Source organism: Acinonyx jubatus, chromosome A2 (genome assembly GCF_027475565.1).
Source record: "Acinonyx jubatus isolate Ajub_Pintada_27869175 chromosome A2, VMU_Ajub_asm_v1.0, whole genome shotgun sequence".
Taxonomy (NCBI): domain Eukaryota; kingdom Metazoa; phylum Chordata; class Mammalia; order Carnivora; family Felidae; genus Acinonyx; species Acinonyx jubatus.
In genome coordinates, this window is record NC_069383.1 from 124,042,411 (window position 1) to 124,067,600 (window position 25,190).

General features: G+C 35.4%; 1 protein-coding gene across 21 annotated transcripts in view; it reads right to left on the reverse strand.

Annotated features, from left to right (window-relative positions):
- Positions 1–25,190, reverse strand: part of CHL1 (cell adhesion molecule L1 like) — a 200,822-nt gene that overhangs the window by 70,535 nt on the left and 105,097 nt on the right. For 17 of the 21 annotated variants that reach the window (XM_027042497.2, XM_027042498.2, XM_027042499.2 and 14 more), the window contains 2 exons: positions 8,871–9,045; positions 2,290–2,395 (listed from right to left, as the gene is read on the reverse strand). In XM_027042497.2, coding sequence (XP_026898298.1) covers positions 2,290–2,395; positions 8,871–8,955 — 191 coding nt within the window. In that variant the 5' untranslated portion in view covers positions 8,956–9,045. Of the gene's footprint in view, positions 1–2,289; positions 2,396–8,870; positions 9,046–15,906; positions 16,171–25,190 lie in introns of all 21 variants that reach the window. The other 4 variants (XM_053219043.1, XM_053219048.1, XM_053219050.1 and 1 more) reach the window with 1 other exon arrangement.

Below are 25,190 nucleotides of genomic sequence, written 5' to 3' on the forward strand. Positions count from 1 at the left end.
AATGCTACTAAAGACAGTTTCTATGACTACATTATCTTCTGTCATATGATTACTGTGTAAGTTACTCAATGATTTGAATTTTCTCCCTTTTATAAACAAATTGTGCACACAACCTTAACATATTTATTTTTTGGTTCTTATCTAATATTTCATTAGGACAATCTCTTCAAAGACTGATAGACAAATAGCATAAGAAAAATTTTACAGTTGTTGATAAATGTTACAGAATTGTATTCCAGAAAAAACCCTACAGTTAAGTTCTCACCATAATATGTGACCACCATGTCATTTGTATGGATGAGGCTCTAAAAAGCCTTTTTTAAAACAACCTTATCAATCTAATAATGACTTCCCAACTTGATTTTAGTTAACATTTCATATATGAATTACCCATGCAAACTGGATAATGTTTTAGGACACCATATTATTACACCAGCCTAGCTGATTATTCTCTCAACAGGATTAACAAACCTTCATGGCACACATATTTTTGTTGGGAGTACGCCTGCCCCCCACTCCACTCCTTTTACTCCTTTTTCTCTCTCTGTTTTATGTTTTATTGGCTTTACTTACAAAGAACAGAGAATCTATTCTTTTAAATTCCAGTACGTTGACTGGGATTACTTTACATATACAGAATTAAACACTTCCACTTGGCAATATGCTACATCTTTTCATTCTTTGAAATCTTCTTTCCCGATCCTAGGCAGAATTTTGCAGTCACCACCCCCAATTTAAATCCTGCATAGGTCTTATTACATAGTATTTGATATTGTTTTTGTTGATGTTGCTACCACTAATTGTTAAGATTGCTAGATTTTTTCCTTTTGGTAGTGTGATGAGATATTTTTTCCTTCTTGTTTCCTATTTATTTTCTAACTGCCTTGCATGGACATCTAATTAAGGTTTTTTAAAAAGTATTATTGGCCACTTATTGTAACCCCTTTGTATTTATAAAAGCTTGTTTTTTGTCCAGGGAATTAATATTCTTGGGTTTTCAGATAAAATAACAAATTACATAATAATAACAACAATAATAATAAATATTAATAATCATATTTTCTCATATGTATAGATTTTATTTTATTTTCTTACATAATTATATTGGACTTGGATCTAGGAAAATAAGAAATAATGTTACTAGAGATTCTATTTTGATTTCTGAATTTATTATAAGTGCTAGTAGTATTTCATAATTAAACTCATTCTGATTACAGACACAGATAAATTTGATCATTAATAATATCTGACGATTGTGTATTATCTTTTGATACAATAATTCAGTTCATTAACATTAATACATATCATAATATTGATTGATCCATACTGATCAAGCCAGATGATCAACTAAATTCATCTTCATTCCATACAATTCTGTCCACATTTACATATATTGATTGAATATATTCCATTTGGTGAAATATAGATAATAATGATAATTTAACATGTTAATGATTCATTAAGAATGATTTTTAAAATAACATATTATCAGGCAGTAATCATGAGAGCCACAATACAATTTCAAATAATTTTCATTAAATATGTACCTTCTTAATTAATATAAAGGAATTAAGCAAATCAATAAATGGGTAACTTTGCTGACAACTTGAGAATCACCTACATTAAAATCTAAAATTTTCCCTACAGCTTCTCCCACCTCATTCCCAATACACCCACATTTCTTTCTCCCTTCCAAAGTATAGGAGGTATTTTAAAAATCTTTCATCGCTGATTATGATCACTTACATTAACAGTTATTTAACTAATCAACTACTAGATAAAAATATACAATGCATATAGCATTCTGCCATCCAGGATGACTAAATATTTCTATGATAACTTAAATATCAAGTAACGACCTATTCACTAAGATATGTGTCACATTTAAGACTTGCAATAATAACTATGTATACAATGTCATGTATAAATGTATTAAGCATTTGGCTTAACAAATGTTACCTTTCACTAAGTAGAATAAAGGATGCTTTGGGTTTTGACTGCCTTTTTCACTTGTAACATAAGGAGTGACAGAATATTTCCACGGTGCCAGAGCCCATGGTAAGTATTTAACATAAGGTAAATCATTCAACGGTGAAAATAAATTCGACTTGCACAAGAACATATGTAAAATAGCCAAACTTTATCTTCATAGACATAGCTATCATTCTTTTGGCATGCTTACCTTAGTCACATGTAGATTTATACTCCAAAAAGCTTATAACAGTCAGAGTACAGAGAAGTAAAAACACTGTATGCATTAAACAATGATTTGTTTGAAAGAATACTCACGTTGGTTCTGGATTTCCTTTAGCTTCACACTCAATCTGAAAATATTCATCAAAGGGAAAGGCAACTTGCACTTTTGACTGTTTTATGATGGTTGGAACCTGCTGAACTAAATATCAAAGTATGTATGTAAAGAACATGGTCTGCAAAAACTGGGTGAGGTTAATTTAGCTATAACAGAAACAACTGAAATACTTTGTAGGGGAGGCTGGCTGGCTCAGTCAGTAGAGTATATGACTCTTCAGTTCAGGGTTGTGAGTTCAATCCTTATATTGGGTACAGAGATTACTTAAAAATAAAATCTTGAAAAATAAACATGCTTTCTATATTGGTAGGTAAAAGAACTATAAAAGAGTGAAAATTACAGAATAAATTTCACTTCCTCTTTGAACATGTATTTAATTCATTTTTCTGAGGTGTGTGCTCTTGGGTCATTAAAAAAAAAAAAATTCCAGTAGAGTTAACACATGGTGTTATATTAGTTCAGGTGTACAATACAGTGATTCAACAATTCTATGCATTACCCAGTGTTCATCGTGATGAGAGTACCCTCATCACCTATTATACCCACCCTTTCCCTCACCTCCCTTCTGGTAACCATCAGTTTGTTCTCTACAGTTAAGAGTCTGTTTTCTTTTTGTTTGTCTTTTTCCCTTTGTTCATTTTCTTTCTTAAATTCTACATATTACTGAAATCATTTGGTATTTGTCCTTCTCTGACAGTCTTTATTTCTTAACGTTTATTTATTTTTGAAAGAGATAAAGACTGGGCATGTGCGTGCATGAGGGGCAGAGAGAGTCAGGGACAGACGATTGGAAGAGGACTCAGCAAGCCCCATATGGGCCTGGAACCCACAAACCATGAGATCATGACCTGAGCTAAAGTTGGATGCTCAACTAACTGAGCCACCCAGAGGCTGTGACTGACTTCTTTCACTTAGACTTATACCCTCTAGATCTATCCATGTTATTGCAAATGCCAAGATTTCATTCATTTTTATGGTTGAGTAATATTCCATTACATATACACATATGTGTGTGTGTGTGTGTCTGCACACACACATGTGCATACACATACCACTTCTTCATCTATACCACTTCTTCCATCTATATCGAAGGATACTAGGGGTGCTTCCATAATTTGCCTATTGTAAATAATGTTGTGATAAACACAGGGATATACATATCTCTTCAAATTCGTGTTTTTGTATTCTTTGGCTAAATATACAGTAGTGGAATATCTGCATCATGTGGGAATTCTATTTTAACTTTTTTGAGGAACCTTCATACTGTTTTCCACAGTGGCTTCACAAGTTTGCATTCCCACCAACAGTGCATGAGGGTTCCTTTTTCTCCACATCTGTTGTTTCTTATGCTTTAGATTTTAGCCATTCTGACAGGTGTGAGGTAACATCTCACTGTGGTTTAATCTACATTTCCCTGATGATTACTAATATTGAGCAACTTTTCATGTGTCGATTGGCCATCTGTACCTCTTCTTTGGTGAAATGTCTTTGTCTTCTGCCCATTTTTAATTGGATTATGCAAAATATATTTACTTTTAAAGAATACATACATTTACTGCTACCATTTCATTTCATGTTGTCATATATGTTCACTTCATTTAATCCAGAACAAAAGAACAATTTGTAAAGCAGAAGAAAGACTGCCATATCATTACAACTTTAAAGTCTCTATTTTTATTTATTTATTTATTTATTTTTAATTTTTTAACGTTTATTTATTTTTGAGACAGAGAGAGACAGAGCATGAACGGGGGAGGGTCAGAGAGAGGGAGACACAGAATCTGAAACAGGCTCCAGGCTCTGAGCTGTCAGCACAGAGCCCGACGCGGGGCTCGAACTCACGGACTGTGAGATCATGACCTGAGCCGAAGTCGGACACTTAACCAACTGAGCCACCCAGGCGCCCCAAAGTCTCTATTTTTAAATTATTGGCATTTAGTCTATTTGATGTGTGTATATATCTTTAACTTAGTCCAATCATTTTGACAGTTGTTTTTTATTTATAGTGTTCTAAGACATTATAATTAATATGCTACTTTTACTACTTTATTTATTTCCATTATTTTGTCATCACTTATTTGATAATTTTCTTATTATTTCATTTTTCTGTTTCCAGGTAACATGTACTTCCATAGATATCTTCAAGCATATAAATTTTTCCTTTATTGAATTAGTGACTTATGATAAATTTCCAGACATGGACACAAATAATATTTATTCTGGATATATGATGACATCATTTCACAAGAGGACATTTATTACAGACAAAATGGGAGTACAACAGTTTCCATCATCCTTGCCACAAATGAACACCAGTATTTAAAAATGATAAAATATTTTGCTAATTTTACAAAGGAAATTATAACCTGCTCATTTTCTCTATTTTTATTTCTACACATTGCTTTTGTTAATAAATGTTTTTCCCTAAGTTTGTTTATTATTTGTCATTTCCCATTTATAAATTTTCCTTTCACTACTACTGGGGGTCTGAGACTAGGTTTTTCTCCCTTTATGGAATTTAACACTAATAATCATCCAAAAAATACATAATGGTACTTTTAAATAGATTCTACATATTCAAGTACTCCGGGTCTTGTGAAAAACTTGGTGTGTGTGACAAGTTAAATAACCTTCAAGACAAACTTAAGGGGCGCCTAGGTGGGTCTGTCGGTTAAGCGTCTGACTTCGGCTCAGGTCATGATCTCACAGTTCATGGGTTCGAGCCCCAAGTCTGGCTCTGTGCTGACAGCTCGGAGCCTGGAGCCTGCTTGGATTTTGTGTCTCCCTGTCTTTCTGCCTCTCCCCTGCTTCTGTTCTGTTGCTCTCTCAAAAATAAATAAACATTTAAAAAATTGAAAAACAAAAAAGGCAAAACTTAAAAATTGGGCAGAGGACTTTGTCTCTCCTCAAGTGAAGTAGCCAGATGGCATTTCGGAGAATTGTGTTTATAAAATAAATATATTAATGCTAAAGATACAAATATGGATTATGTTTTAAAGGGGGACACAGATTTATGTAAATGTCTACTATCAGGGAGCAGTCAACAGTTTTCAAAGTGATACATTACCATTTTAGTACAGTTCTTACGTTTTCTAGAAAGGAAGGGGACAGCACAAAAATCACAAGGAAGTGTGAAAGATTCAGCTGCAGGAAACTGACTTAGGCAAATATGTTTTAAGAAAAGCAATTTGCAGAAAGGCACTGAGCCTGAGTTTTTAAGTAATATTCCACAGTGGAGTTACAAATAGGACCCTAAACCCTGTGACATTTAGCCAGGCCCTGAGTCATTCTGTTTTTTCATTTGTAAAATTAGGGATTCAGGCTAGATAAATTGCTGGTAAGAATTTCTGGTCTTGGGATCCCTTTACATTCTTAAAAATTATACAAGACTCCACGGTGCTTTTGTTTGTGTGGGTTATATCTAACAATATTTTCCATATTAGAAATCAAAACTGAGAAATACTTAAAATGTTTATGAATCCATTTTAAATAATTGTATATGTTAAAATAAACACCTATTTTATCAACAACACTAAATATAATGAGGATGGTGGCAATGTTCTTACATTATAGCAAATGTCTTTAACATCTTCATAGAAGGCAGCTGGATTCTCATGTATATTTCCACACTCAATTTGTCACACAAGTTGTTTGGCTTAAATATATGAAGAAAATCTAGCTTTACACAGATAATGTACTTGGAAAAGGGTGAGATATTTTATCATCCTTTCTGATGATTGTGGACATTCCAAAATATACACCAGAACTTCACAAGTGGTAGTTTCTTAAATATTTACTACAATATGGAACCTGAAAGCATATCAATGAGCTTTTCATACTCTGTTATATGAAAATGTTTTACCCATGGGTTCCTTTTTAAAAAGATTTTATTTTTTAAGCAATTTCTACACCTGACGTGGGGTTCAACCTCACAACCTCGAGATCAAGAGTTGCATACTCCACCACTGAGCCAGCTAGGCACCCCTATTCATGGGTTCTTTGTAATCCACGTATAATTTTGTAACATCATATGATAATCATTTGGGAAAAAGATACTGGTTCACTGACCCTGAGAGGGCATTGGTCCTGTTTTAACCTTTGATGGCCAGCCTAGAATAAATAAGTCAAAGCTATTATTTCCAATTCTAAAAAATAATTTTGGCTTAATGAATCTGATAACTCTGTTCTACTAGTTTAGGGACATTAGCCCAAGTTTAGTCTTTATCCATATACATAAACATTTCAACAACATGCAAAAAACATTCATACCTTCAGTGACATTTGTCTCATTTCTGACTGCTGCTATTTCTAAATAGAGCAGGTCTCAAGCTTATTGCAAATTCACATTATTTAAATTATATTACAGTTACAAAGGATGAGGGATGATGCACAATAGCAACAGTCCCTAAGATATCAGCTAATAACTTGTGAACAACTTGTTTATTAGAACATTACTCTTTCTTAAATTTGCTAAGGTTGTAAAGTCTCAGCAATAACTAATTACTCAGGGAATGGAACTAATAACCTTTGGGTGTTTATAAGAATATATATTCTACATTATAAATCCTTTCCTCCATAATTAGGCCAATTACAGAGATACCAGACTCGTTGACATTCAAATTGGATACCTGCCTTCATTGCATCTGCTAGTAACTGCTCTAGAGTACCGAAATAAATGGATAATATTCAGTTGTTCTGAAAACATGTCATTAATATTTTATAACAATTGTTGTCTAAGGACATTAAAGCATGAAAATGCATAAGCAATTGAGACAACAAGAATAAAAATGTGTGCTATGGATTAATAAAAACTTTCAAATTCTTTACCACTGATGAACTAAATGAGAAAAGATGGAAATTTGAAAATGTATATTCTAAGAGAGTATGGTCAGGAATCTGAGTCTGAAATCTCAGGGCATCTTTGTTGCTACTGGGGCGGTGGTGGGGAATATAAAATTATTAACCCCTTTCTCACAAGGATCACCAAACACGTTGCTCTTGATTTGGGACTGCACTCAAATCAAAAGAATCTACTGAAGATGAATTATTTCCAGCTCTTGAACAGAATGTTTAGAGTGAGGCTGGTATATATTGTGAATAGGCTCAGAGTACATCCACAGAACAGATAAGTGGAATTTCTTAAGAAGTAAGAATATTCAAAGAGAGACTTGACCCTCTGTCAAAGACACTGGAGAAGGGATTCTCACTTAAGGCTGAATTAATAGGGTAGGGCTGCCCAAAGTGTGTGATGTGCAACTGTTGTGTGAAGTAATTTAAGGCAGCTCTCAGAAAAATGGTTTAAAACCACATTATATTATACATTCAGAGACTTACTTCCTTTTCTATTCACATTCAGACTGGGTAATTCAGAAGAAAAGTTTTAGTTCAGAGTTAGCACTTCTCTTAATGTTTATTCAGCTTGCTGAACTGGTCTAATTGTCTAGAACTTAGATGATGTGCGAAGATCATTTCCAAAGCTAAGATTCAATTAAACAAGCAACGCCTCTTGTATTATAAATCCCCAAATCACATATGGAAAAGACAGCAGGGATAATACAGGAAGCATATGGATAAAAATATCTAAATAACCTCTCAAGGGTCTTTTGTATCCCACGTCCTTATAATAACACAAGACAAATTCCCCAAATCTCTACATTATGTAGCTGACACAGTATCACGTAAACTGCGCTTGCAGATATATTATTTTTTAACCAATGTACGTTATGATATACATTTCCATAAAACTACTGACCTCTGGATATGAATTCACACTATTGAAGGCTCTACATTTTCAGAGTTGATATCATTTTTTATTTTTAGTTGTATAAAAATGGCTTTTTAATGTTTTCTGAATTGACTGCTTTCATTCTTTTCTTAATGTTTATTTACTTATTTTCAGAGAGAGAGAAAAGAGAGAGAGAGAGAGAGAGAGAGAAGGAGAGAGAGAGAAAGGGGGAGAGAATGAGTGGGGGAGGGACAGAGAGAGAGGTAGGCAAAGAATCCCAGGCAGACTGCAGTGTCAGCACAGGGCCCATCCTATGAAGCATGAGATCTTGACTTGAGCCAAAATCAAGAGAAGGAGGCTTAACCAAATGAGCTATGCAGGCGCTCCCATTGTTTTCATTTGTAAATATATGATCATTTTGAAAAAAAAGATACCAAGTGTATTCAGTTTCTTTTTATCATAATTGGTTTAATACCATTAATTTCTGAATCATAACACTCCCCAAAATAAACTAAACCTAGAAAACTAACAGCTGTTGATAATAGTGAAGAATATCTTTGACAGCAAAACACCTGATCTATAGGTCATGTTTCTTGTTAGGTGACAAGTTTGCATAAGAGGCAAAAAGCCTGAGCTGCAAAATAATTATAGCAAGCATCCAAATACAAACCATCCAAATTTTTAAAAAGACGGTGATGAATTCTGATGACAGACTGCGGGAAAATAAATAGAAATTTGATAGAAAAATCACATCCTCAAGCTGCTAGTATTCTACTTAAAAATGAAAATGCAAATGAAATTCCATAAAGTAGGTATTGAATGCTGTCACTTTACCTGAAAGTGGTATTTCAATGGCTGTGGAGAATTTGAACAGGAAACAAATTAGAGATATGATTAATCCTCTTCCACCTATCTCCATTGCTCTTCAGGAAGGAGGCAACTCAGGAAGAATGAAAATTGTAGTGTCTCCTTTTACTTTTGGTTTAAAGCTGAGCAGAGTGTAGTTCACCTGGAAACCCAAAAAGAAACAGAAAGACATATACTTTAAGCTCATATACTCTGAAACAACAATATAGTATAAATAAATGTTTCTGTTGCAATAATTTTCCCCTTGATGAAACTGTTTTCTAGTAACTCCACATAATATAATTAGTTTTGCTACGTGTTTTTTTGTGTGTGTTTTTTGTTTGTTTGTTTGTTTGTTTGTTTTTTAATACAGTTGGTATAGGCTATACTGCAAACCACAGGCCATTCCAATGAATTAGGTTTTTCTGGCAGAGGAGTTTTTTGCTTCAAACCACTCAAGGAAACTCGAATGGGGGTGGGTGTCAGGGACTATGAGGATAAATTCATTATAAGCCATTTTGTTCAAAATGTGGCTCTTTTTCAATCAATTCTTTATAGCAGGCATCTAACCCCATTTGAGTCATTTATGAAACATCACAAATTTACTCTTTGATTTTTCTGGCAAACAACTTTTCACATGCAAGGTTATGACACTAATAAAAGGTGAACAGCAAGATATAGGGAACAGAAAAATGAAGGACACATGCATAAAAACCCCAGCCACTTTAACTAAATTTCACAAACTTGGGGTTTGCGCAAGCAGAAAATAATGTCTTCATTTACTTTACATTTAAGCAGAATGTTAATACGCTCCATACTATATAGAAATAAACACTAAAAGGTCAATTTTCCTTTACGTTCTCATACCATTTCAATTTTTTTTCTGAAACGCTGTGATAGTAGACATCTAAACACTGTTTATAATGCAGTTTTAAAAGTAAATTTGCTCAAAATGTGACTGTTCTCCAAATGTATCAATTTCTTTTTCCATAAAAACAAACTATTACTGTATTTATTCACTTAGAACTGGTACAAAGAAATTAATGAACATAGAGTCAGACAAATTATCAAATCTATATTTAATTCCAAGTATATAGACTTTTTTTAATGTTACCTCAACTTTTACCTGAAGAGATTATGCACTGGCATCTTTCATATATGCATAGTATAAAACACTATACATTTAAAATAGTAACTGATGCTGCTGTTCTGCTGTTTTATTCATCATTTTGAAAATCAGAAAATACAAAATCCTGTTTGTATTTTAATTTGAGGAAAGTTATGTTGATTACAAAGGAAAAAGCTCCCATCCCACCCCACCCACTTGCACCACAAAATGTTGAATTAGAGTAATGGCTTTACTCTGCGTTTTCCTTCTTTTTTTTCTTTTAAAAAAGTTTTTTTAATGTTTATTTATTTTTGAGAAAGGGGGAGGAGGGGCAGAGAGAGAGAAGAAGACACAGAATCACACGTAGGCTCCAGGCTCTGAGCTGTCAGCAGAGAGCCCATGCGGGGCTCAAACTCTCACGAACTGCAAGATCATGACCTGAGCCAAAGTCAGATGTTCAACTGACTGAGCCACCCAGGCACCCCTACTCTGCGTTTTGTGATCTCAATTGATCCATCTATAAAAATGGGAACTGGGAAAAAGTTATTTTTGTGTAGTTCAGAAAATTTCCCCAAATGAAAAATAACTTACATAGGCGATAGAAAATATTCTCAAATGTATCATTGCATTGGCACCTACTTTCTTGATAAAATGAATTATTCTCATCAACAAAATGTGGAAAATTACTTTATTTATGAAAATCAGAATATTGCCTAACTATGAAAATTGAGTTCTGCATATTTGTACAAAGGTGGGAGATATTGAACCACATAGCTATTACTAAGATGAAAAAACAAGAAAATACTAATACCTTGTCCTTTGAATTTTCCTTTTCCTTCTCTCTTCTTGAAATACTTTGATCAGAGTCATCTCAATTCATTATGTATGCTTATATGTCACTCTTTACCTATAATCTATCACTTAATATTCTGTCCCATTAATATTCAATGCTAATTTCACTAAGGGCATTTCATGTATTTGTGTAATGATCTTGTCCTCTGTTAGTAGGGAGAAAGGCTTTCAAAACCATGATGCTTTTAGGCGACCATATTTCCATATTCATACATCACACTATACTGAAACAGAAAATAGAAATACTAGATGGCCACGTAAGTGACTACAAGCTCAATTTCCATTAATTCCTGATTTAGGCTAGTGAGCTCAATGGTGTCCAATTGCCATAGTAAAATAACTTGCAGGCACTAATTGTTCAATAGTGATGATCTGACTTAGGGAATTTTAATGGTTTTAACTACACGGTCTTGATGAGAGAAATTCTCTCCCATAAAAGGATGCCACAATGAACCCTCGACTTAAAATAAGGCTATAAATTAAGAGACATAACAATAATGACACCAACAGTTTCCAGAATATGGAATGGTTAATTCTGTATCTAACCTATTCCCCTGCAGGGATTAGCTTCAATTCACCAGAGACTTCGATGTTAAGCGGTTGTTAGATAAAAGTCATTGGAAGTTAAAATGTGACTCCTTGCAGGCAAGACTCCATTAAGTGATGATGATAGCCCCAAAACAGCTTTCATATTAAAACAGGAATGCCAGTCATAATTTCATTGTCAGAATGCAAAAGGGCATACTATTTAGTAATTATGTTTTGCAACAGTAAGGTAGCAACAACATTATATTCCCATTTATCTTTCTTCAAAGAATGTTAACCTAATGCCTCACATCAGGCCTCAAAGATAAAGACAATTATTGGAACTTAGGGTAGAAATGACAGTAAGACTAGAAGAAAATAACACTAGAATATTTTGAGGCCCAATCACATAAAGCTGATGGCTGATTGCTTATATTAATGACGTTAACTCAGATCCAAAAAAGAATCAATGAATTTTCATGGGTTTAATTTTACTTCTATCCTAGCTCATCTTTGGGAAGAAGAAAACCATCTCTGACATCTAACTCAAAAGAATCATATACGGTGTCATGTAAAATTGACCCTTCTTGACTGCCTTAGCTTTTAAAGCATGACAGGAGGATAAGGATTAAGAACACAGGGGTGCCTGGGTGGCGCAGTCCATTGGGCATCCGACTTCAGTTCAGGTCATGATCTCATGGTTCATGAGTTTGAGCCCCGCGTCAGGCTCTGTGCTGACAGCTCGGAGTCTGGAGCCTGCTTAGGATTCTGAGTCTCCCTCTCTCTGTGCCCCTCCCCCACTCATACTCTGTCTCTCTCTCTCTCTCTCTCTCTCTCTCTCAAAAATAAAGATTAAAAAACAATTAAAAAAAAAAAGAACTCACTGGTTCTGGGACAGAACAGAAACATGGACAGGCATGTTCCCTGTATGGCCTAGTTCTAATTCAACAGTAAGGAAACCAAGTTCTTTGTTTCCCCCCACATAATAGCCTCTAATACACATACATCATTAATATTACAAAATGACCTCAAAGATCCCTCTTATGTTTTTAAAATAGCTCCACTGTGGTAAATCTAGGAACAACTTACTCTCCTAACTTCAATTCACCTTCTGCTTTAGGGAATGGAAAACAAAGTTGGCTTCTCCTATGTCCATTCTACCTCACCTACCAAGTACATGCAAAGATCCTGGGGCCCACAGGTCAGCTAATAGGAGACAGTGATGTATAGTGAGGGCATAAAAACATGAAAAATGGAATCAGAATATTGTAAGCTCATAAGCCATCACTTACTACTGATGAGGGAACATGTGGTAGGCTGAGGACAAAGTGCAAGCTAGCACATCCATGTGTGTGTGGGATGTGTGTGATATTCTTCAGGCACCCCTGGCTGCCCAAGGACAAAGGAAAGCAAACAAAACAAATGGCCAACTGATAGAAATCACAGTCATACAGGACCTGGGTCACATCAGTTTACAAATATCTTAGTAAATTACAAGAAAAAGGAAATCTTATCAATAGCCTAATCTGCAGAAACCTATAGACTCAGTTTTCTGGAGCCCCAACATCACCCGTCCATAATGATATGGGGAACAAAGGCAAGAAGGAAACGGCAGGTAAAATTAAATATCCTCATAACCTGCAACCCATTGACAACTACTTGAGACAAATACAGAGTATGACATTTCTCCAGGAACTCTCTACCATCCTGATGTTAATGCCTTACTAGAGGGAAAGCAACCTTAGCATGACCATAGCAAGGCCTCAGTTAACTCAGGAGTCCTCTTTAGCATATCAAAGTCCCTCTGGAGGCCTCCCTTTTGAGTTGACCTCTCTTCTCCATAGCATAAAACCAGCCATTCTTCACAACCCCAGCGCAGTTCCTTCTGCCCATGGGTCCTGTCCCCATGCTTTAATAAAATCACCTTTTTTGCACCAAGGATGAACAAGCAATCCTAAAATTTGTTTGGAGCCACAAAAGACCCCAAATAGTCAAAGTAATATTGAAGAAGAAAACCAAAGCGGGAGGCATCACAACCTCAGACTTTAGCCTCTACTACAAAGCTGTAATCATCAAGACAGCATGGTATTGACACAAAAACAGACACATAGACCAATGGAATAGAAAAGAGAATCCAGAATTGGACCCACAAATGTATGGCCAACTAATCTTTGACAAAGCAGGAAAGAATACCCAGTGGAAAAAAGACAGTCTCTTTAACAAATGGTGCTGGTAGACGGCAACATGCAGAAGAATGAAACTAGACCACTTTCTACACCATTCACAAAAATAAACTCAAAATGGATGAAGGACCTGAATGTGAGACAGGAAACCATCAAAACCCTAGAGGAGAAAGCAGGAAAAGACCTCTCTGACCTCAGCTACAGCAATTTCTTACTTGACACATCTCCAAAGGCAAGGGAATTAAAAGCAAAAATGAACTACTGGGACCTCATCAAGATAAAAAGCTTCTGCACTGCAAAGGAAACAATCAACAAAACTCAAAGGCAACTGATGGAATGGGAAAAGATATTTGCAAATGACTTATCGGATAAAGGGCTACTATCTAAAATCTATAAAGAACTCACCAAACTCCACACCTGAAAAACAAATAATCCAGTGAAGAAATGGGCAGAAAACATGAATAGACACTTCTTTAAAGAAGACATCCATATGGCCAACAGGCACATGAAAAGATGCTCAACGTCACTCCTCATCAGGGAAATACAAATCAAAACCACACTGAGATACCACCTCACTCCAGTCAGAGTGGCTAAAATGAACAAATCAGTAGACTATAGATGCTGGAGAGGATGTGGAGAAACGGGAACCCTCTTGCACTGTTGGTGGGAATGCAAACTGGTGCAGCCGCTCTAGAAAACAGTGTGGAGCTTCCTCAAAAAATTAAAAACAGATCTACCCTATGACTCAGCAATAGCACTGCTAGGAATTTACCCAAGGGATACAGGAGTGCTGATGCATAGGGGCATTTGTACCCCAGTGTTTAGAGCAGCACTTTCAACAATAGCCAAATTATGGAAAGAGCCTAAATGTCCATCGACTGATGAATAGATAAAGAAGAGGTGGTTTATATATACAATGGAATACTACTTGGCAATGAGAAAGAATGAAATCTGGCCATTTGTAGCAATGTGGATGGAACTGGAAAGTGTTATGCTAAGTGAAATAAGTCAGGCAGAAAAAGACAGATACCATATGTTTTCACTCATATGTGGATCCTGAGAAACTCAACAGAAGGCCAAGGGGGGAGGGGAAGGGGGAAAAAAAGTTACAGAGAGGGAAGGAGGCAAACCATAAGACACTCTTAAATACTGAGAATAAACTGAGGGTTGATGGAGGGGTGAGGGAGAGGGGAAAATGGGTGATAGGCATTAAGGAGGGCACCTGTTGGGATGAGCACTGGATGTTGTCTGGAAATGAATTTGACAATTAATTACATATAAATAAATAAATAAATAAATAAATAAATAAATAAAACATTTTTAAAAAAAGAATAAAAGAAGTACTCTTAAAAAAAAAAGAATTCTTTCTTGGTCCTCGGTTCTGGACACTCCCCCAACCGTCACCCCAAAACATTATCACTACCATGTGATCTTAGGCAGTTTATCCAACAACATCTCTTGCTCATCTCTACAAATGAAGAGTTTTAGTCCTTAGGAGGGTTAAGTGAGGTAACGTATGTTTAGCACAGAATAACAAATGACATTTACTACTATTACTGACAGTTGATAATTTTGCTGTTACTGATAATTAGGGTACAACATCCAGGAATAATATTCTGATCCAAAGAGTATGGTTAATTTGTATGACTTCTACAATAGCTATAACATCTAACTACTGAAAAAAATAAGACTATTCACTAAAGTACTTAGTGGTGAAATGATATAGATTTAAAATACTCTAAAATTTTTTAAAGGGTGGCGATGTGGTAGATTGACAACAAAAAGCTTCATTTCTCCTCCCCTCCATGTCTCAAAAAGCTTCATTTCTCCTCCCCTCCATGTCTCCACGTGCTTTTCAGGTTCTCCCACCAAGAAGCTCTTTCCTAACGTCTTGAATCTGGCTTAACCAAGAGAACGAGCTCTGAGCTTAGGCCTCCAGAAGAATGGTACATTCTTTCTCTCTGCCTCTCTCTCTAGCTGCTCAGCTAGACTGCTGGACGATGAGAGACATTACTCCGTCACCCTCTGTAATTCCTGGCCAATAGGCAGGCAGCCACTAAGTGTGAAAGGGCAGCCCTCTTAGATGAGCCAGCCCCAGATGACTTGCCGGCTGCACGTAACTGCAAAAGTTGGCCCAGCCGGTATCGATCCAGACTGGTTAAAATCAGCAGTATCACCCGATAAGTCTCAGGATATGCCACCCCCAGATACAGCACCCTTCGAACACCTTCTTTAAGCTGAAGGAATTTTAGAAAGGGCAGTGCGAGAAGGATTCTGAGCTTCCTCTGACGTAGGTCTAAAACCCACCTGTGAGAGGTGCTCTCCCTATACCTGTAGGGAAACAGAGCATTCTTACCTCTGAAGACAGAGGGGCAAGGAGATGAATCTGAATGAGCAGACCTTGCTAAAGGTTTCCACAGCACTGGACACTCAGCCCAGACTCCTTCTCTTCTATTACACTTTCCACAACTTTCTGCTGTTCATAAAATCTAGCATTAACATGTTTCTTCAGCTCCTCATTTCCTTCTGAAAATTTGTGTGTCACATAAAGCTTACTTTAATAAATTTGTATGCTTTTCTCTTGTTGGTCTGTCTTTTGTTATAGAGACCCGCCAAGAACCTAAAAGGAAAGAAGGAAAAAAGATATTTTTCCTCCTCTATACACCCAAGCACACAGTAGACTTAAGAACAACAGTAAATGGGGGCGTCCAGGTGTCTCAGTCAGTTAGGCATCAGACTCTTAGTTTCAGGTCGGGTCATGATCTAACTGTTCTTGAGTTTGTGTCCCGCATTGGGCTCTGCACCGGCAGCATGGAGCCTGCTTGGGATTCTCTCTCTCTCTCGATCTCTCTCTCTCTCTCTCTCTCTCAGTAAATAAACTTTAAAAAAGAACAACAATAAATAAACTTTAGAAAAAAAAAGCAAACACTTAATACAAATGTTTCTTGTATTAAATTAATCTGCTTTCACATGGCATGCAATGCACAAGTAGCTAACTGATGTAGGGAAAAAAGAATAAAAGAATTCCTACCATAGGGAGAATTGCAGAAACTGTGTAATATATGCATATAAGGATTCTTTATACTACTCTATTTTGGGTATGTTTTAACATTTCTATATAAAGACATTTATAATGTGGCCATTCAGTCTGTTGAAATCAGAAGTAAGCCTAAAATATTCCAGTACGGTAAGGAGATTTCTTTAGCAAAAGGTAGACTACATCTACTGGCATACTTTTAGCATGGAAACAGAAAATAGCCAGAAGGTGTCCCTTAAGGCTACCATGCTATCAGACCTCTTCTGTTGCAACTACATTCAGAAAAATCTGAGGTCCTGGGGCACTTGGGTGGCTAATCGGTTAAGCGTCGGACTCTTGATTTCGGTTCAGGTCATGATCTCTGGGTTTCTGGGATCAATCCCCATGTCAGGCTCTGTGCTGGCAGCACGGAGCCTGTTTGGGATTCTCTCCCTCTCTCTCTGCCCCTCCCCTGCCTTCTCTCTCTCTCTCTCTCTCTCTGTCTCTCTCTTAAAATAAATAAGCATTTAAAAAGTATTTTGAGGGGCACCTGGGTGGCTCAGTCAGTTAAGCATCTGACCCGACTTTGGCTCAGGTCATGATCTCACGGGTTGTGAGTTTCAGCCCCACAATGAGTTCTGTGTTGACAGCTCAGAGCCTGGAGTCTACTTCAGATTCTGTGTCTCCCTCCCCCTCTGCTCCTCCCCTACTCATGGTCTGTCTCTGTCTCAAAAATAAATAAACATTAATTTTTTTTAATTAAAATAAAAATTAAATAAATAAAAAGAATTTCGAGGTCCCTTTGAATGTAAGTGTATGTGTGTATACGTGTATGTGTATGGCCATATCCATTCATATCCAGCACAAGTTCATCATAAATACAATATTTGATCCTTATTGCTTTATGTGTTTGTAATGTCATGGTCCAACTAAAGGAAATAGCCAAATTTACAGTAATTATTTATATCTGGGTAGCTATTAGTACAACCTCTGGATTTTTTGGTATTTTTTTTATGCTTTGATTCTTAATTCACTGATTTTATATAATGTTTCCATTGGAGTCTGTTAAATTCCATTAATAAAGTACAGAAAGGCAAAGAGAAATAAAATGTGGTAAGAGTACATAGTCACTTTGGACTATTGTTTACATTTATGCATATATGCCGACACTCAAAACTAAACAGAAACACAAATGATTTTAAAAGTAAGCATCAAAAGGTCTTCAGCTATTATTACTATGTTCTGAATAATAATAATTCCTAATAACCACTTGTTTTTTATACTTGACAGTAATGGTGTCATGTTTACTCAAAACCTTTGACACTCTGGTTTTCTAATGGTCCCATTGTATCATAAATCATTTTTTTCCTTTAAGCAAATGAGATACCACAAATTTATATTCCCGAATTCCAAAATAAAGAGATTCCTACTTTCCTGTAAAATGAATAAAATCTGATAGTGTAGTGAATGGACCAAAAGCAGCTTAAAAAGGCAGCTGGTTGGGAATAGTAAATTTTATCTTGGTGACATTTTTCACATCTTGGCACTTTCTGTCACTAATTATTCAAAAACATGTTCAGGTGAATTTTCTCAGGGGCAAAGACAACAAAGCAGGTCTAAAGAAAAAAAAAGCAACTCTTAGGGTCACTATGTTTAAAAACTCTCATTTCTACAGCAGCAGTTTACACAAAGCAGCCATGTCAGCGACAGCCCGTCTGCCATTTCTAAAGAAGGCATGGAATGTAAACAGCCCCCCAAAAGTGCTGTGTCGACATTCCTGTTCACTAAGAAACAGCATTAAGTTGTTTCAGACACTATGAATTTCAGAGATCAGAATTAACTTCATGCATGCCAAATCATTAAACAACATTTTTCTCCTCAGGAAGCTTGAAATAGACCAGCAACTTTTATTATAGTCAGCAGGAAGGGATATATTATGATACTGACATCCAAATTGTAGTTTTAAAAATAACTCAATGGATTTGTGTAATAGGCTGGGACAGTGCTATGACTTGGAATTGTTTAAATTTTTATTTTCTCCTCACACTAAAAGGGCTTAGGAATCACTGAGCTGTTACGAGCAAGTGTCTCATATAAGGCCATTTGACATTTTCATGATGGGATAGATGTCACCTTCACTTCCCTCTGACCTCAAGTGTCCCTTTACAAAACTCGTTCTAGAGCGACTGTCAGGCCAGGGTACACTATTCCCTGGATTCAGGAATTAGGTTTTACCGGGAGGAAGACCAGCACATTTCCATAAGCCTAAATCGTGATCAGAATCACTCTAACACCTGCAAACTGGGAAAGGATGACACAAAGAAATTCAAAGGCTTCTGTTCAATCACCCCACTAGGCTAATACCACCAATCAATTTACAAGTGTCATAAACACAGTAATACGGAAATAACTGTTAATCGCTTTTCACTCTGAAAACAAAGGAAATATACGTTATGGCCATATCCATTCAAACTCTTTTTCATGTCACCAAAATGACAAAAGAATTGCTTAGAGGAATTGCTTAATTCATATTCCCTGCTGAAGATCAAAGAAATGTAGATTTTTATTATAAGTAAATTGATTTTATTGGAAAATGTCAACTTTAATTAATAATTATGTTGGATAAATTAATATTTTTTTAATTTTAAGTGTTTATTTGTGAGAGAGAGAGAGAGAGAGAGAGAGGCAGAGAAAGAGGGAGACACAGAATCCAAAGCAGGTTCCAGGCTCTGCTCTGTCAGCACAGAGACCTACGCGGGGCTTGAACCCACAAGCGGTGAGATCACAAGCAGAGCCGAAGTTGCACATTAAACCAACTGAGCCACCCAAGGGCCCCAATTAATAGTTTCAATAATACCATTTATTTAACTAAATAGCACAATACTGTGGTTGAGCTCTGACAGGAATACACCTGAATAAAATCAACATTTTTGTTTGCTTATTTTGCCCTTTATTTACCTGACCATCTTAAATTCTTAACAAGTAGCATACTGCAATGACATCTAATTAAAATTCTTTCATAATGGAGAGAAAGGAAAAAAAAACCAAAATTCAAGATCACTTAACTTCAGGGATGGAAAAAATGATCTTACATCCCAACACAGAAGTCAAGTTCTGAATCATTTCTCACAACACACATTATATACCAGTGATGGTCATCTAGGGCTTTTTTTTTTTTTAATTGAGAAATAACACAGATGTACTAAAACACACACTTACATGTACATCTCAGTGAATTTTTACATATATAAAAATCTGTTTAACCACTTCTCAAACCTTTTAGGGAGTTTTAGTCACCAAAAGCATTTCACCAGCCTCATTCCCAGAGGACTCCAGAAATGGCCAGTTCATAAGAAATCAAAACCTGTTTGGGTTCCCCTAAACTACGGGATCCCAACCAGCATTACTGGGGGGTATTTCTCCCTACGGCTGATGCTTGGAATACATGGAGATAGTTTGGTTTTGTCTTAATGTCTGGGGAGTGTTATGGGCTTTTCATATTCAAGAATGCAGGAGTCATAGACCTTAAATGACCTGGACTTTTTTCCTACCTGAAAAGTCTTCTCCATTGTGAGCTATCCTGGTGTTTATAATGAAAGGTTATGTGGTCAATAAACCAGAGATAATCTATACACACTACTATACACAGCTTTGAAAATTTTTCAATGCACACAAGCATATAAAGACAGAAATTTATTTTGCCTATTCAGGGTTTTATAAACTTATTTGACTATGAAAATCTGTGTGTGTTTGTGTGTGTGTGTGTGTGTGTGTGTGTGTGTGTGTGTGTCTGTGCGTGTACATGTAATTTTTACCAAAATTCACACATGGAAGAAACTGCTTTATGAGTTATCATCAACAAATAATAACTGAAATATCAATAATAATAGCTATCAGGCTTTAACCTTTATTGAACAATTTTTATGTGCCACAATTGCTTTTCCATATGAATTTGTTTAATTCTCACATCTTCTTGATGTAGATATAATAATATCATAACAGTAGCATCCATTTAAATACAGGGAAACTGAAACACAGAATGCCCAAAGTCTTATAAATAAAATGTTGAGTTCAACTTAAATGGAATGGAACTCAGTCTAGAAACAATGGAATCTGTTTCTGGAACCACTGTTCTTAACTATTGTAACTACAACCATTTGGAAAAAAATAATCTTCAAGATTGAAAAATATTTATTGACCATCAGAATAAAACTGTAATAAAACACATCAAATTAATCATAATTTGCTTCATGTAGGAAGCAAATATGGAAAATTTCCCACTGATTAATTCCATCAGATCTTAACTAATATTTCCTAGGAGCATCATCTTCAGGGAAACAGAGCATCATCTTCAGGGAAAAAAAATATCTGCAGCTAGATGACATAAAACTTCACCATTCAAAATTGTCTCAACCACAAAAGTTCCTTCACTTCTAATTTGAATGAAAGCACTCATGGATTATATTCTCACCTAAAATTATCAAATAACAAAGTTTCTACAATTTAAGAACTGCAATATATGGGAGACAGAGATTCTAAGACATTTCTGAGCTATAAACAAAGATCAACTTCAGGAAATGAGTTCTTAAATTACAGAAAGCATCCTCTTAGATCCTTTTTCTTTTTCCAGCTCCCAGGCCTACTTCACAATACTTATAATTACAGAAGACTGTTAACGGCTTTTAACAAATAAGCTATTGATACCCAGCTGGCAATCAGATCAAAGTTCAATCTGTAGACCTTTTTCTCAGTCTCTACTTTTCTCCTATCATTAAATCCTATTCCTTCTGTTTACTTCCTCTTTATTTCTTCCTTATATATGTCAACTGTGCTCAGTGCCAAGAAAAAATGTTTTCGAAAGCTTCCAGATAAATTAAAAGCTCTTTTGTTTATTCCTTATTAATAGACCAATGACACAAACACATGTGAAAATAGGTTTCAACGAGCCTAGAAATCATTGATAAAAATCAACCACAAGCAAGAAATTTGGAGGTTTTTTAAAAAAGCATAATAAATGATAAATAATGTTTGATTACAACTAAAAATTACATATTTTAAAAATAGAAAATTGATTTTTAAAATATACATGTTTTGGATGATTTTAATGGAATTATCCACTTTATTAATCAAATGTTTTAAGTGAGTACACACTAATTATAAAACCAAAACAAGGGCTCAAGAGTTGATTTTGCACCTGTCTTGTCCACATACTTGAACACTTCCTGAGGCAGGATCCAGATTGCATTTACCCTTATGGTGCCTGCCTAAAATATAGGAGACATTTGATAAATCTTTCTGAATAAATGAATGAATTTCACACAGATGTCCACAAAAGAATGTACTCTGCATAAACGCAGAATGCCAATGAAATTTTAAATACCATTTTTTTTCCTCATTCACCCAAAGACAACTCAGAAATTAAATTTTCTGAATTACGTTTTAAAGTAAATGTGTGTCTGAATATGTAATACCTTGATCTAAATATTGCTACACTTGTTGCAATCACAAAGGTAACAGAAATAGGACTTTCAACAAATCTCATTAATTTTATTAGTGTTTACTTGAAACCAACTATATTCCTAAGTTTTAGTGGTTCTGACAAGTGCCTACAGAAGCAAAGTATTATATTTTCTAAAATTTACTTTAGAATACTTACAGCATAAACGTTGTGAGTTATATAGATGTTAAAACTGAATTTTACTGCATCCTACAGTGTGGTTAGATAATATTTGAAAGGTTTAACCAAAACTTTGCTAAACTTCTAATTAAATGTAGCTGAACTGGCTATGTCAAGTACTTCAGATATCTTTAGTTTTTAAAATATCAGGTGGCTTGTAAATGTTTGAAGAATGCTTCATAGTCAAACCAGGGGTATTCAGGATATAGGTGGATTCATTAAAGATGTATGTCCAGACACAAATACCCTTTCATGAAGAGAGTATAAAAATCAAGCAAGCCCTACAGCTTACAAACATTCTGCATCCTAGGCTTACGATTCCACTTACTTGTGCAATGAGAGTTCTTTCCCAACTCCAATTGGAAGGATAGCTGAATCCTAGAGCTAGAACATCCTATCTGCTGCTAGGGAAGCTTTCTTGCAGAGTTGTATCACAATTATCTGGGACTCCACTGAGCTCAAAGAATAGAGGGGAAAACTATGTGTGTACTATCTGCATGTGTGTGCACCCACATGTATATGAGCACATGTGTACATCTGATGGCAACTAAACTTTTGTTCATCTAGGGAACTTCAGCCTAAGACTGCCCTACTCACAAGGCACCTGGTAGCCAGGCTGTGAGAGAACTAAAATATTCATCTCCCTCTGAGTCTTGGAAACTATCAGTATCTACAAAAAGAACTAATGATGGAAAAATGAACAAATTAGATTAGGTCAGCATGCAAACACCAAGAGATCATTATATCCTATAAACCTTCTGTATGGAGGCATTATCTCTAAAGATACTTTTATAAATCGGAAAAAGTTACACACCATTAACCTTAACATAAGGTTATTTTGCAGGCTTTAAAGAATGAGTCAAAAATTGGTACTTGAGTTTGGTTTTATTTTTCTTTAATCATCTAAGGCACTTAAGAATATTATTGTGACTAGGAGGGCCACCATCATTAACAGCTTCTAGTAAATATTAAGCACACAAACCAGAGACACTAATATGTTCTTTCAGAGAGGTCAAGGCTGTATTATGAATATAACCAGTTCATAGTTTGGAATATCTCATTTTTTATTTTCTGTCCTTATATTATTTTACAACATATTTACAATTTTTTTAGCTCTTCTATTTTGTCCTCATATTTCCTTTTGTTTTCTCTAAGGTACAACCTAAAGCAATTTATCGGTTAAAAATGCTAACAGCCATATACTAAACTTTAGACTTCCCAACCCCTCCTGAAATCTGGAGTTCATAAAAACATCCCTCTTGTCAATTCATAACTTTCAGGAGGAACATAATAAAGAAAATCAACCATAATCATTGAGATCTGAGGCATATTAAAGAAGTAACACTGATGCATAATCATTGTCGAGATGAAGTGGTATGTTATTTACTCAAATTCATAAAAAAGGTATAAGTAGTTTTGTTGCAAATAGTCTAACAGATGAATGAATACCTAGGTATTTCAGGAATTTTAAGCTTGCCACTATACAGTTCCTAAAAAGCAATCCTATTCTTTTAAAATCATAAAATACAAAGTAATATTTCTAGGTACTTAAGAGAAATTTATAAATAGCTTATAATTTCCTTTAGCTCATCATCACGCTGATGATGGCATTAGAGCCGACAAAGTTGAATGATCATCCTTTGTACTTTCATGAGATGAATTAATGCAGAATCCTGGGCCCATGACCTAGATCCCTACCACTCATATTTTGTACTTGTTTTCCATGAGTAAGAAATAAGAACAAGAAAGCAGTTTCAGCCTTATATGTCATTTTGAATTGACTGACTTCTTTTATTTGTATGATAACCAGTTAGATATACTTTTCTGGGGGTAAAGTTATACAGTTTACCTAAATTCATATGTTAAGAATATAAAATAATCTTATGACTCTTGAATCTAATATTAACATTTTTAAATGTACTAAATTTTTAGTGCATACATTTCTAAATTAGTTTTTATTCATTTTATAATAAAAATGCATCCCTATAAAAGTCCAAAAAATAATTAAACGTATTAAAAGAGAGAACATTAAATATAATAATTAGCTTGTTAATTAATAACAATAATTAGATTAAAGATTACACACATTTCATCATGTTCTCCGCTGCTGGCTAACACTTAAAGTATGAATACTTCCAGGGATGCCTGGGTGGCTCAGTCAGTTAAGCGTCTGATGCCGACCCAGGTCTTGATCTCAAAGTTGTTGAGTTTGAGTCCCACATCGGGCTCTGTGCTGACAGCTCAGAGCCTGGAGCCTGCTTCGAATTCTGTGTCTCCCTCTCTCTCTGTCCCTCCCCTACTTGTGCTCTATCTCTTTGTCTCTCTCTCTCAAAAATAAAATAAACATTAAAAAAGTATGAACACTTCCAGAAACTTTTCTGTAGAAATATATATGATATATAATATAGTACATAAGGTATCCATTGTTACATAAATGCTATCATATATCTATGACATTCTGTTAGGTAAAAAAGGCAAGTTATAGAGTGATATTCATAGAATTAACAGGTAAAAGTCATGGAACTCTTCCTGGGAAAGTCACAAGTTATTAGTTATTCTAATTTCAGTTTAGGAAAATCATAATTGAAAACTGAAAGATTTCAAACTTATTGGGCTATAAATGTATAATTGGGAGGGGGTCAGTCGGTTAAGTGTCCAACTCTTGATTTTGGTTCAGATCATGATCTCACAGTGGTGACAATGAGTCCCAGGGTGCCACACTGGGCATGGAGCCTTCTTAAGAATCTCTCTCTCCCTCTCCCTCTGTCCCTCCCCTGCATGTGCTCCTGATAGATGGATAGATAGATAGATAGATAGATAGATAGATAGATAGACAGATAGATAAAATAATAATTAGGATAGAGGTCACTGCAGGTGTTATGAATGTTCTTAAGTTCATCACCTTTTCACCATTAGTTTATTTACTGTGTACTTTTTTTTTTTAAGG